The sequence below is a fragment of the Halichoerus grypus genome, chromosome 7 (assembly GCF_964656455.1).
Source record: "Halichoerus grypus chromosome 7, mHalGry1.hap1.1, whole genome shotgun sequence".
NCBI classification, from domain to species: domain Eukaryota; kingdom Metazoa; phylum Chordata; class Mammalia; order Carnivora; family Phocidae; genus Halichoerus; species Halichoerus grypus.
In genome coordinates this window covers 36730841-36743325 of record NC_135718.1, presented here as the reverse complement: position 1 = coordinate 36743325, position 12485 = coordinate 36730841, and the positions used below count along the sequence as shown (strand labels likewise).

The following is a 12485-nucleotide window of genomic DNA, read 5'->3' as shown; positions in this document are numbered from 1 at the left end:
TATCAGATGGCAAAGAAGCAATCAAAGACTATTAGGATCATGTCAAAAGAATTTAGGAACCAACTTAAAGAGACTCCCACTGGCCAGAAATGGGATAATAGGAGTATCCATAAGGATGACAAGTTCAGTGGAAGGAAACACTCAATATTAAAGTCTGTGAGTTCAAAATGATACTTAAAAAAGAAAAAGTCACATTTGGAGAATCATTCTGAAAACTAATAAAAAGAATCAAGTATTTATCCTACTTATATGGAACTAAGTAACCAAATAGTTGATGAGGGGAAGTTTTCTTTATAGAAGTATTCCAGATAATAAATAAAGAGCAATTTGAACAGAATCTCACCATTTTACATCCTTAATAAGTTAATGGATCTAGGCATTGAGGATCAACAGATTTTAACATCATAAGATGATTTTATGTGCCACCATTTAGGAAGCTGTCTTCCCCCCCAAAAAAAAAAAAAAAATCAAACCTAAATCTAATCAAGTTTCTAGATGTGCTGTCCATACGGTAGCTACAACCACATGGTTATTTAAATTCTAATGAATTAAGATTAAATAAAACTAAAATTAAATTAAAAATGTAGTTCTTCTGTCTCACTAGCTACACTTAAAGTACTCAAGAGACACAAGTAGCCACACTGGACAGCTCAATGATCGATAGATCATTTCCATCATCACAGACAGTTCTATTGGTATTGCTCTGCACCATTTTACAGGAAATACAGAAGAGAGGAGCCTGATAAACTGCACAGAAGGATGCAATGCAATCCAGAAAAACCAGAATATGAGAAACTCTACACATCAAACAGTTTCTTAAACAAATAAAATATATGGGAAAAAAAGAGATGGATGGAGGGGACTGTAGATTAAGAGACTGAAAAGGCAGAGTGAAAACTAACCCCCCCAAAATCTGATAAAACTAACGTATAGTACAAACTTGGAGGATGAAATTATGAAGAAAAGTAGGAAATGATTACCATAAGAGTCATGGTTCCTTCTGCAGGGAGGACAGGACTATGACTGGGATGGACACACAGTGGTTACATGGGTCCTCACCTAGTAATCCATTACTTTAAACTGTTGTTTTTATGTGGTTTTCTATAATCTGTATGAAATTTTACTGCAAAAAAAAGTTACCTAAAATCTCATAAAGTGCTTAAGTGCTACTCAGTGAATTAAATTAAGTAATATGATAGTGATCAGGCCTAAGGAGTGATATTTAAGCAAAACTGAATGATCAAAAGAAGCCAGCCTTAAGAACGTCAGAACATTCCAGAAGAGAAAACTGAGGGGCAAGAAGTCTAAGATGGTATTAAGCCTGGCAAGTTTGAGAACTCAATGAACTCCAGTGTGACTGAAGAGTGGTGAGCAGGGGAAGAAAATTTACCAGTATCATGGATTTTTTTGTTTACAAACAGTAGAAATTATAAATGTTAACTCAGGGACATGAGGTATATCCTAGTTATAAAACACAAAATATTTCAAATATATGAAAAATTATGTGCAATGCTTCAAAATAAAGATTAACACTACTATCCATTTTCCATTTCTCCATAACACATGCACAGAGTCTGCCTAAACTCAAAACACATTATTGCTTAGGATGCAGTCCAATATCTGGGGGAATGTCCTATTATCTCACAAAAATGAAAAGCTAGTAACAGGCAGGAAATACTGAAATCACATAATCTTCTTTTAGAACAATTCCCTAATTGCCTCAGAAGTGAAACATAGATTCATATTCAGCCTTACCTCTTCTAAATCCCAATCATGGGGTGCCTCCACATGAAATCTGGAGCAGTCCAAAGAGTCAAGCTTATGTTTACACTCTCTTGAAGGCTGGCTGACACGAAACAACCCTCCAAGTTCTTCCCTGGTATCACCATCTTCTTTTTCATTATCCTCTGTCACTAAAGAGACCCCATGATGAAAAAGTGAGAACAAATCTTCACCCTAAAGGACCTGGGACTATGGGTCCCTGTTTGTGGTAGGTATGGTGGTGTCCCTGAGTGCATCAGCTACAGAAAGAGAAAAGGCCAGGGAACTACTGCTCAATGTGTCTGGAGGACCTAGGCCCTCCTACAAAAAAGCAGCAAAGAGTTCAGGGAGGAGACAGAACGCTGTGGGTTATGGAAAGAAAGGGACATTTAAAGGCAGAGCTTTTAATTAGCATAAAGAGTTCCTCTTGAAGACTGCTGAGTCTCTAATCACTAAGAGTACTTAGGCAAATTTGCAACGACGTGGATGGAACTGGAGGGTGTTACGCTGAGCGAAATAAGTCAATCAGAGAAAGGCATGTATCATATGACCTCACTGATAAGAGGAATTCTTAATCTCAGGAAACAAACTAAGGGTTGCTGGAGTGGTGGGGGGTGGGAGGGATGGGGTGGCTGGGTGATAGACATTGGGGAGGGTATGTGCTATGGTGAGCGCTGTGAATTGTGAAAGACTGTTGAATCACAGATCTGTACCTCTGAAACAAATAATACAATATATGTTAAAAAAAAAAAGAAGAAGAAGAAGATAGCAGGAGGGGAAGAGTGAAGTGGGGGGAATCAGAGGGGGAGACGAACCATGAGAGACGATGGACTCTGAAAAACAAACTGAGGGTTCTAGAGGGGAGGGGGGTGGGAGGATGGGTTAGCCTGGTGATGGGTATTAAAGAGCACTGGGTGTTATATGCAAACAATGAATCATGGAACACTACATCAAAAACTAATGATGTAATGTATGGTGATTAACATAACATAAAAAAAAAAAAAAGAGTACTTAGGCAAAACCCGAATGGAAATCAGCACACACCAACCTTTTGATTCAATGCTCCTAGCTCCCATATACTCCTTTGGCCTTGTTCTAATCACATAGTAACTGGGACCCCAATATAAAATGCACCACTTTGTTCTTTTCTGGCACTAAATTCTACCCAAAAAAATGTCCTGAAGGACTTTGGATAGAGGATATAAAATGACATAATGGAGAGTATTCTCGTCAAAAGTTCTATGGCAAACCCATGAGCTGATGATTAAAAACATCTGCTACATATAAACTACGACAGCCAACGATATCATATGGATTTCAAAAGTACCACCCAAATCCTCCAACCAATTTCCTCATCTCCCTTCCAGAAAATGGTCTAAGAAACTAAAACGTTTCTAGATCTGAACCAGAGCTCTCTTACCTGTGCCATAAATAAGCTTTCGAAGGTTTGGAGTTGCCTGTTGCTGCCTCAGAAAGGCCTCAGCTGCCTTCCTGGAAAGGTCTTCCTTCCACTTGAGGGCGCCTGGAAGGACCAACACCAACACAGGTTAAGTGTGTTTATCTGTCCTTTCTGCCTTGAGCTCACTGCTCATTCATCCTCAAATCCTTGAGTGCAATATTTGAAAAGTTAACAAAATCTCCAAAACAGCAGACTCCCAAATGTAGACATTCTATTTGTAGAACATTTCCAGTGCCAAGTTTATAACAACAGTTACACTAAATTTAAGCATACCTGAAGTTTCTGTGGAATAGTTGTTTTCTTCCTTGTAATCTTCTTCCTCTTTGAGTAAGTCTTCCACATCACTGGTCTCATCAGTTAAGTTCTCTGACCCCAGTCTCTGACCACCGGTCACTTGAAAAGACTCTGGAAACTTTTTTCTAATAACCTCTTCATTTTCTGAATCCTCATCCTCTGTACTGAGACAGGAGCTTTCTTCAGTTTCATCTTCAGATGCAAATGCCTCTTCAGCTGTGCAATGGCCTGAATCTGAAGTGGTGAGGGCTGCTTTCTCCAAATTCAAGCTGTTACTCAAACCATTAGTTTGTACAAGTCCTGCTTTACTACTGTCTCCAACAACTTTAGATTCTGAAATAACCCTCTCTCCTGAAGGGGAGTCGTCTTCTTCACTGCTTCCACCAGCTTCCTCTGCTTCTCCTTCTTCCTCTGAGCTCCTCTCGAGATCATCATCACTGTCAGCAAATGCTGGCAAGTCCACCTCGAGGTCTTCTTCCATCTCCTCGAGTCTCTGCCGTTTGACACGTCTGCCCGTCGCATACACCGTATTCGTCATTTCGGCATCTGCCTCCTCTTCTGTTTCATCATCACTAGAGCTATCGTCCAACCTGTCACCTTCAGACATTTCTTCATCATCTTCGTCATCACTATCTCCAGACTCATCTTCATCTCCAAAAATGGCTTTCCGACGCACTCGGCCAGTTTTCAAATCCATCTGCTTTTCCTCTTTTGGCATCCACTGCCTATATGACCAAGTAAATGCAAAATAACTCAATTTGTACAGTAACTGGCTACTCTAGACATGGCAAGTCAATACTTAGGCAAACAGAAGATAATATCAAGGAATGGTTTTAAATAACATAGCATAGAAAGAAATGATTTGATAAATACTGGGAGAGATACTGAGCAAACTCAAGCACAATTCCCTAACACCTTTCTTCCAAAGAACTTATAAAGAGGTAACCTTTAAAAAACAAAAAGTCTAACATTAGGGAAAAATTGCTCTAAAGGGAAGTGAGTGTTTGATCAATATTTTAGAAGACTGATCATTTCCAAGCTTGAAATAGATGATCCTTAAATGACTGATTCCAGATCCAAAGCCAGGAAAATACAAAGTTAAGCCTGGAACATCCTGTTGTGTCATAAAGTCAGGAAATGCTCAAAGGCTAATAGGGAAGTGCCAAAAGGACACAGGAGACAGAATGAAGGGATAATCTAGGCAACAGAAAGAATGATAGTAATAGGATAAAAACAAATGGAATTTTTTAAAAAGTCAATTAGTCAACAGTGATATTAAAATAAAGGGGTGGAAGTTAAGAGCTTCCTGTTAAAGAATGCCAGCTAATATATTAAGAATACTGTACTTAACTATCATCTATACCATCTGCTAATTAGAGGGCAGCAGATAAATTTTTCCAAAAAATTTTCCTTTGTATACATTTATAATAAATTATAAACTAGATAATTTCAATCATTTTCAGACTGATTTTTATTGGGAATCACACATAAATCACTAAATAAAACCAAAACACTCATTATGTATAAGATATACAAATTCCCAACCCAGACTAAAAATAATTCAAATAAGCTACACATTAGTGGATACTGACCCAGGACATACTACAACACAGTCTAAGGAAAACTTTAAGAGATAAGATATGTAGCTTCTCAACAACCACCTGAACAAGCTTCCTTACTCTGCTTATACTAGTATTTGGCCACTAAAAGAAAGCCAAGTGGCCTCAGGTCTCCTAAGAATCAAAAGCAACCTATAGAAAACATTTTGTGATATCTGAGGAATATTCTGGGTTTGCTAAAAACTGAATCCTGTATAATATTTCAAGAATACCTCCATGTAAGGTCACATAACTGAAAAGCCCTCAGAAACATATGTATATATATAGCAAAGCAAAAAAACCTGGAATGAATCCCACCAAAAGGTGTATTGATGGCAGAATGATAGGTGATATAATCTTCTGTAATATAATATTTTTTTATGAAAAACAAAAAAATGGCAAACTTACCCTTGATTATCTATATCCTCTGACCCCAGTGGTTTGGAATCCGAAAAAAGTGTCACTCTACTTGAAGCCATCTTGGCATCGATAGTGGAATGGGTGGAAATGAGACTTTGTACCAGTTCATGAGTGGGCCTCACCTCGTCCTGTCAAGGCCACCAAGAAAGGGAAAGTGAGGAACACACAAGAATTCGGAAGAGCCACATACTGGTTTCAATCAGTTTCTCAAAATTATCCTAAACATAACATAGTTTCTGAAAACATTTCTTATTGCCTCAAAAAAAAAAAAAAAAATCTTAGTCTAAAAATTGACCTCTGTCTTCATTAAACTTTTCCAAAGTTCATGGAGTATACAACCTGATAACCTAAATACTTAGCTAGAAAAACCTTAAGTGCCAATGCTACACAAAACGTTTAGTTTGCCCAATAAAATTCCATTGCAGAATAAACAAAATGAAAATCTGGGGTTCATTTAAAAAAAATTCTGCTGCCTTTGATTCAAAATTTTCACTTCAAGGAATTTACTGCATAGAAAGATCCCTCCCAGTGACCAAAACTGCATGCTTGAGAGTGCTAACTGCAGCAATGTTCAAACCAGGGGAAGCTAGGGGTGACCTCCCCACAGATTTCCAAGGGTTGGTTCAATAAATAAAATTTATCCAGACAACGAAATACCACACAGCTGTAAAAAAGACCAAAGCAGCTCTACAAATACTAACAGGGAAAAATGGAATCATGTATTCTTAGGTGCCCCCCAAAAGTTGCAAGAGCATTTAAAGTTGGAGCCCATATAAGAAATATTATGGGGCGCCTGGATGGCTCAGTCAGTTAATCTACCTTCAGCTCAGGACATGATCCTGGGGTCCTGGTATCGAGCCCTGTATCAGGCTCCCTGCTTGCAGGGGAGGCCTGCTTCTCCCTCTGCCCCTCCCCACTGCTTATGCTCTCTCTCTCGTGTTCTCTCTCTAGCCCTCTCTCCCTTTCAAATAAATAAATAAAATCTTTAAAAAAAATAAAATAAATATTACTTCTCTCTCTCTCTCTCACAGACACACAAAGACCATCTATATGTATACAAATACATGGTATTTACATGTAATATGTAATCCTCTAATTATACATAATATAATTTAGATAAATATGCATATGTTTAGAGAGAAAAATAAAAAGAGAAAGCAAAGAGAGCTAGAAAACACAGATACTGTATAGGCATACTTCAGAGATATTGTGGGTTCAGTTCTAAAACACCACAACGAAGCAAGTCAAATGAAATTTTTTGGTTTCCCAATGCATATAAAAGTTATGTTTATACTATACTGTAGTCTATTAAGTGTGCAATAGCATTATGTCTAAAAAATATGTACATACCTTAATTAAAAAATACTTTATTGCTAAAAATGCTAATCATTATTTGAGCTTTCAGTGATAATCACTTATGACAGATACTATAACAAATATAATAATAATGAAAACATTTGAAATATTGTGAGAATTAACATAATGTGACACAGACACAAAGTGAGCAAATGCTGTTGGAAAAAAGGCACCGATAGACTTGTTCAATATAGGGTTGCCACGAACTTCAATTTGTAAAAAAGGCAATATTGGTGAAATGCAATAAAGCGAAGCACAATAAAATGAGGTATGCTTGTATAAGGAAAGACAGGAAGTACAAGCACCAAACTGCTTGCAATGTTCACACTAGAAGACCTAGGATCCCCTGTGTGTCTTTTTATTTTTTATTTTTTTTAAAGATTTTATTTATTTTTCAACAGAGAGAGAGACAGCAAGAGAGGGAACACAAGCAGGGGGAGTGGGAGAGGGAGAAGCAGGCTTCCCGCCAAGCAGGGAGCCCGATGTGGGACTCAATTCCAGGACCCTGGGATCATGACGTGAGCTGAAGGCAGACGCTTAACGACTGAGCCACCCAGGCGCCCCTTCCCCTGTGTGTCTTGGCAACAGAATGGAGAACATGTATTTTACTTTCTGCTTAGTGCAATTAAGTATTCTGTATATTTACAATATACATTGTAGCTTTTACCATAACTACAAATAAAGATAAAAAGCTTCAGTATATAAAAGCTGACTACATTACTTCCTGTCACTTTCCTCTTACCGATTCTTGGAAGCCATGGCTGCCACCAAGATCGACATAGACAGCATCTTTGTCGTATAGGACACCACCAACTCCAGAGAGAGGTGCATAAACCAACTTCTCCTTCTCATTTAAGCAGCGCTTCTTTTGTTGTTCAGGAAGGGCACAGGGGTCCGGGAGGAAACTGACATCACTCACAGCAAAATCTCCTACACCTGGAAGACAGATAGAGGAAGATGGCTTCAGCTATAAGTGTATCAACTGTCAACAAAAACAGCCCACAGTTGGAAGGCTTCAACCACAAGGATATCGTTTGTCATGGCACTCTGCCTCTCTAGCTAACCAATGTCATCAGAACAGAGGGGATTTGGTCAACTCAACACCTTTGCTAGCTGAGGAAGAGCTCAGTTAGTCTTAAAACTTCTGGCATTGTGGCTCTATCTTATTTGGCCATTTTTCATTTTTCCTGAGAAATGAAGTAACTCATCCCAAGGGTTCTACAAATTTGGTAAATTTTACAACAAAAGGATACCTGGCATGTGAATTTGGCTTTTATTTTTCAAGTGTGCTCCTCTTAAATATCCATAAAGAGACACCTTTCGGTCACACTTGATATTTGTTCGAATATCTTCTGGGTTTGTCAAATCTTCCATCCTAGAAAAATAAAACCCAATCGTAAGGCAGAAATAAATGTCAAAGTTTTTGTACCTCCCTTCACGTGTCAAAGACTGATCAAATTCACTAGTTCACTAAACACGTTGTTTAGAAAATTATAGGAAATACAGAAATAAGGAAGTGTAGTTCACCATCTCCCAAAGGAAAAGAAGCAAACACATGATTGCACTGCTCTTAGGCTCTACGTAATATACATTCTGTGAGTAAAATACCAGAAATGGGAAATAACGTGCACCTGGGGTTAAGGAAGAGATGAAAACATATCCAGAAAAACCCTTTATGGAAGAAGATTAAGCTTTGATCTGGGTTTTTTGGTGTGTCCTGGATTCTGGCAAGTAGAGAAAGGGATTCCAGGCTGAGAAAAGAATATGGAAAAAACATAAAGAAAAGAAAGGACAAGGGCACATCTGGGTGACTAGAGCACCATGGTCCAAAGACAGTTATCACTGAAGATTAAGGTTGAAAAAGCAGGATAGGACCTATCGTGTAGCCTTAAGTGCTTCAAAATCCTCACATTTTTTCTAAACATTTCATACTTTACTCCTGAAGTCACAGCATCTTTAGGTAATGATACAAAAAAAGGAGATATTTTCCACCAACTACATTTCTCCCTCATTATTCAAAAATAAGAACAAAATAAGCTCTATTACTGTTCTTTTTCTGACCTTTGTAGCTTTGAAATATACAGGCCAGAAAGAAAAACTTTACATGTACTTTTTACCTGTCTGCTAGGATATAAGGATGAGAAGTTTGCCATGTAAGAGGCCTAAACTTCATAACTGTAATAAAACGGCCCAGATTGTGAATTTCTTGGTTTTGATATTCTCCATGTACCATTCCAGAAAGGTAGAACAGCTTGGCACCCTAAACATTAAAAAAGCAAAACATTAAATTTCAATTAAATTCTTGTCAATACTATATCAAAATAAAGACCTCTAAATAAGAAGCAATCCTAAGGGAGACTTCTAGAAAACCACTTATCAGTGCTTCCCAAACTTCTCTGCCTTCTTTCAGTACTCTTGTTAGGGCTTAGTAGAGGCAGAACTGCAAATACATTTAGCTTCAAGATTGCTCTCCAGTCAAGCAGTGGCATCTGTCTAGAGTACTGCACAGGGAGGACAGTGAGGCTCCTTGGGCACAGAAAAACTTCTATGACCAATGGGCCACAGCAGTATGCAGGGGAGAGTGGACTGGCAGTACGTGTGTGCTATAGCTCCTGGTCCTGTAACTACGAGAAACTTCAGACAAACTCTATTAAAAAATCACAAATCTAAAACATTTAGAAACAGGTATTGCCTGGTGCTGGGGGCGGCTACAGAGACAAATGAGACACACCAAGAGTTCTGAAATACAGACTATTTTGAGGAAATACTGCAGGGACTATGAACAGATATATAAAAGAAATTCCAAAGGTGAATCCTGAAGGGATGCTTATTAATCTCTCCTACTCAACCTATTTTTTTTAAAGATTATAGTGTTAGTATTCAATAATTAATTCTCTTCCTACCGGGTAGACTTCTGTCCAGAACCTGTGTTTTAATCGCTTCTTTGTCTTCTTCAGTTGTTTATTATGCTTGAAGGAATCTAAGTGAGTGAGAACGCCCATAATTTTGGGAAAGCCATGTACTTGACAGATGTTTAGAAACTCAAATGTTTCCATTTCAAACCCAAAGCTGGCATCTATAAGCATCAAAACCTAAAACAGAAAACACAATTACTCAAGGAAGCTACTCAAAAGAGACCATAAACAAACTATAGTCCATGGGCCAAATCTGACCCATGACCTGTTTTATAACTAAAGTTTTACTAGAACACAGCCATATTAATTTATTTATGTATTGTCTACACCTGTGTTTGCACTACAACAACAAAGTTAAGCAGTGGCAAAAGAAACTATGACCCGCAAAGCTTAAGATATTTACCATCTGGCCCTTTACAGAAAAAGTTTGCCAACTCCTAATCTGGACTAAATCAAATGATTACTTAGGGATCATCGTGACAGAGAAAATGCCACCCTTTGACTTTCTCTAAAAGGCAACCATGAGACAATATCCACCACAATATAAATTTCCACTTCAAGAATTTGGATGTATTAGAAATAACTCAGGGACGCCTGGGTGGCTCAGTCGGTTGGGCGTCTGCCTTCGGCTCAGGTCATGATCCCAGGGTCCTGGGATCGGGTCCCGCATCGGGCTCCTTGCTTGGCAGGGAGCCTGCTTCTCCCTCTACCTGCTCTGCCTGCCGCTCCCCTCGCTTGTGCTCTCTCTCTCTGACAAAAAAAATGAATAAAATCTTTAAAAAAAAAAAAAAAAAAAGAAGTAACTCAGAAAAAGTTGGGTCTAATTTGGCCCTCACCTGGAAAGTTCTCACTTCAAGAAATAAAAATTTTTGTAAGGTATTTTTAGGCCAAATAACAGGTCTCTAACAAGAAAACCAAGCAACAGATCTCTGACATCCAAAAAATGGGATGAAGTGGTAATCAGTGAAAAATACCAAAAATGTAAGAAAACTAAACATTTTTGTTTCAGTCTTCTCACAGGGAAAAAAAAAAAAGTTTTTTGCTGGTATATAGTAGGAAAGCTCTATCTTATGCTAATTTATAACATGCATTTGCTCAGAAACTAAAAAAAAAAAAAAAGCTATCAGTTTAGAATTGAAAGGAATGCTAATCTATAAGAAAATATAAGCATATAAGACCAATTTTTAAGATTTTTGACTCTTCAAACATGTAAAATAATTTCAGAGTTCACTACTGGATACTTCTAGTTTTAATATATTAAAGACATCTCTGTTCTCATCTTTCTGTAGCTAATTGAAACACACACACACACACACACAGAAACAGAATCAGAAACACTTATCTTTGGTTAAACTAAGGAACATTCATAATCCTAAACCACAAAATACATGACGGTGGGCCACTGAGCACTGCAAGAAAGTACAGCAGCCACTGTAGACCACAGGCCAAGCTGGCAGCAGAGTTCTTCCACGCCCCTGAACAGGTTGAAGGTGAGCGGCTGAAGTGGAATAGCCCTATATCCCATTTGACACCATAGAGTGCCACGGGCCAAGCAATTCATTGTAGGAACAGAAGAATAGGTAGCAACAGCCCCTTAGCTGACAATCTTGTCAACTAAAGATAAATGAAGCCTGTATTATTCCTTCAAAGCACACACGTGCAAAGACACACAAATTCATGTATGTACATGCCTTTGCTGTGACTTAGGAGGCTTTATGACAACCCAGAGCAGAGCAATCAACATTTTTAAACAAGTTAAAAAATTATGGTACATGCAACAGAATACTTAAAAAGAACGAGGTTGAGCTATAGTACTTATATACTTTTAAGACATACTGAGTGAAAAAAAAAAGCAAAGTACAGAACAGAATGTATAATAAATAGTGTATGCTTTAAAAGGGTTGCATATGAATTTATATACATATCTAGAATATTGCTTTGAGGGAAACTGAGAGACTAGGGGTCATAGCAGGAAAGAGAAAACACGCATTGTACTCTATAATACAGTTTGAATATTTTACCAAATGCATGGGTTCCTTTTTAAGTCTTAAAAAGATGTATATGAAAGACATCTTTCTTAATATGTCTATGCTTTTAAAATTAGGGACTTGGTATATTTTACATAAAAAAGGAACCAATGACTCATATGCTAAACTACTGTAATCATTTCAAAACACGAGATTTAATTAGTTTATACTATTTTATGTTGACAATGACACACTTATTTTTATTAATAGTATAGCATTACATGTTCAAAATTTGAATGGCATTTAGTTTTCTGATATTAGAATGGCACAGCTATAACATCTACATTAAATTACCTTTTATTTTATATTTTAGGACACTTCGTGGGCCAAAGGTTAAAATCTGTAGCTCATGTCACCAAACAGCTTTCCAGAAATTGTTGAAACAAAAAAACAAACAAAAAACGGCCTCTGTTACCCCACTCTTCCTAATCAATATGGCTTTATTTTTTTCTTAGATTTATTTTTGTTAACTTAAAATGTAATTAATGAACATTACCATTAAATGCAATCAAAGTTGCACAATTTCCATATGTTGTGTACTGTCTAGATTTTCTATTATAAACTCTGACAACTTCTCAAAGGCAATTCATGAACTTATTTTGTCATAATCATTAAGAACTGGAGTTTCTGGCACCACCAAGAGCAGAGTTCCTAT

The 12485-nt window shown here is 37.5% G+C and overlaps 1 protein-coding gene across 2 annotated transcripts in view; it reads right to left on the bottom strand.

The window, feature by feature from the left end:
- The window catches only part of BMS1 (BMS1 ribosome biogenesis factor), a 43253-nt gene that overhangs the window by 25159 nt on the left and 5609 nt on the right, over positions 1–12485 (bottom strand). For both annotated transcript variants that reach the window (XM_036084685.2, XM_078077403.1), the window contains exons 5-12: positions 9792–9980; positions 9006–9148; positions 8142–8263; positions 7631–7824; positions 5521–5660; positions 3494–4239; positions 3182–3283; positions 1756–1913 (exon numbers count right to left, since the gene is read on the bottom strand). In XM_036084685.2, coding sequence (XP_035940578.1) covers positions 1756–1913; positions 3182–3283; positions 3494–4239; positions 5521–5660; positions 7631–7824; positions 8142–8263; positions 9006–9148; positions 9792–9980 — 1794 coding nt within the window. The remainder of the gene's footprint in view (positions 1–1755; positions 1914–3181; positions 3284–3493; positions 4240–5520; positions 5661–7630; positions 7825–8141; positions 8264–9005; positions 9149–9791; positions 9981–12485) is intronic.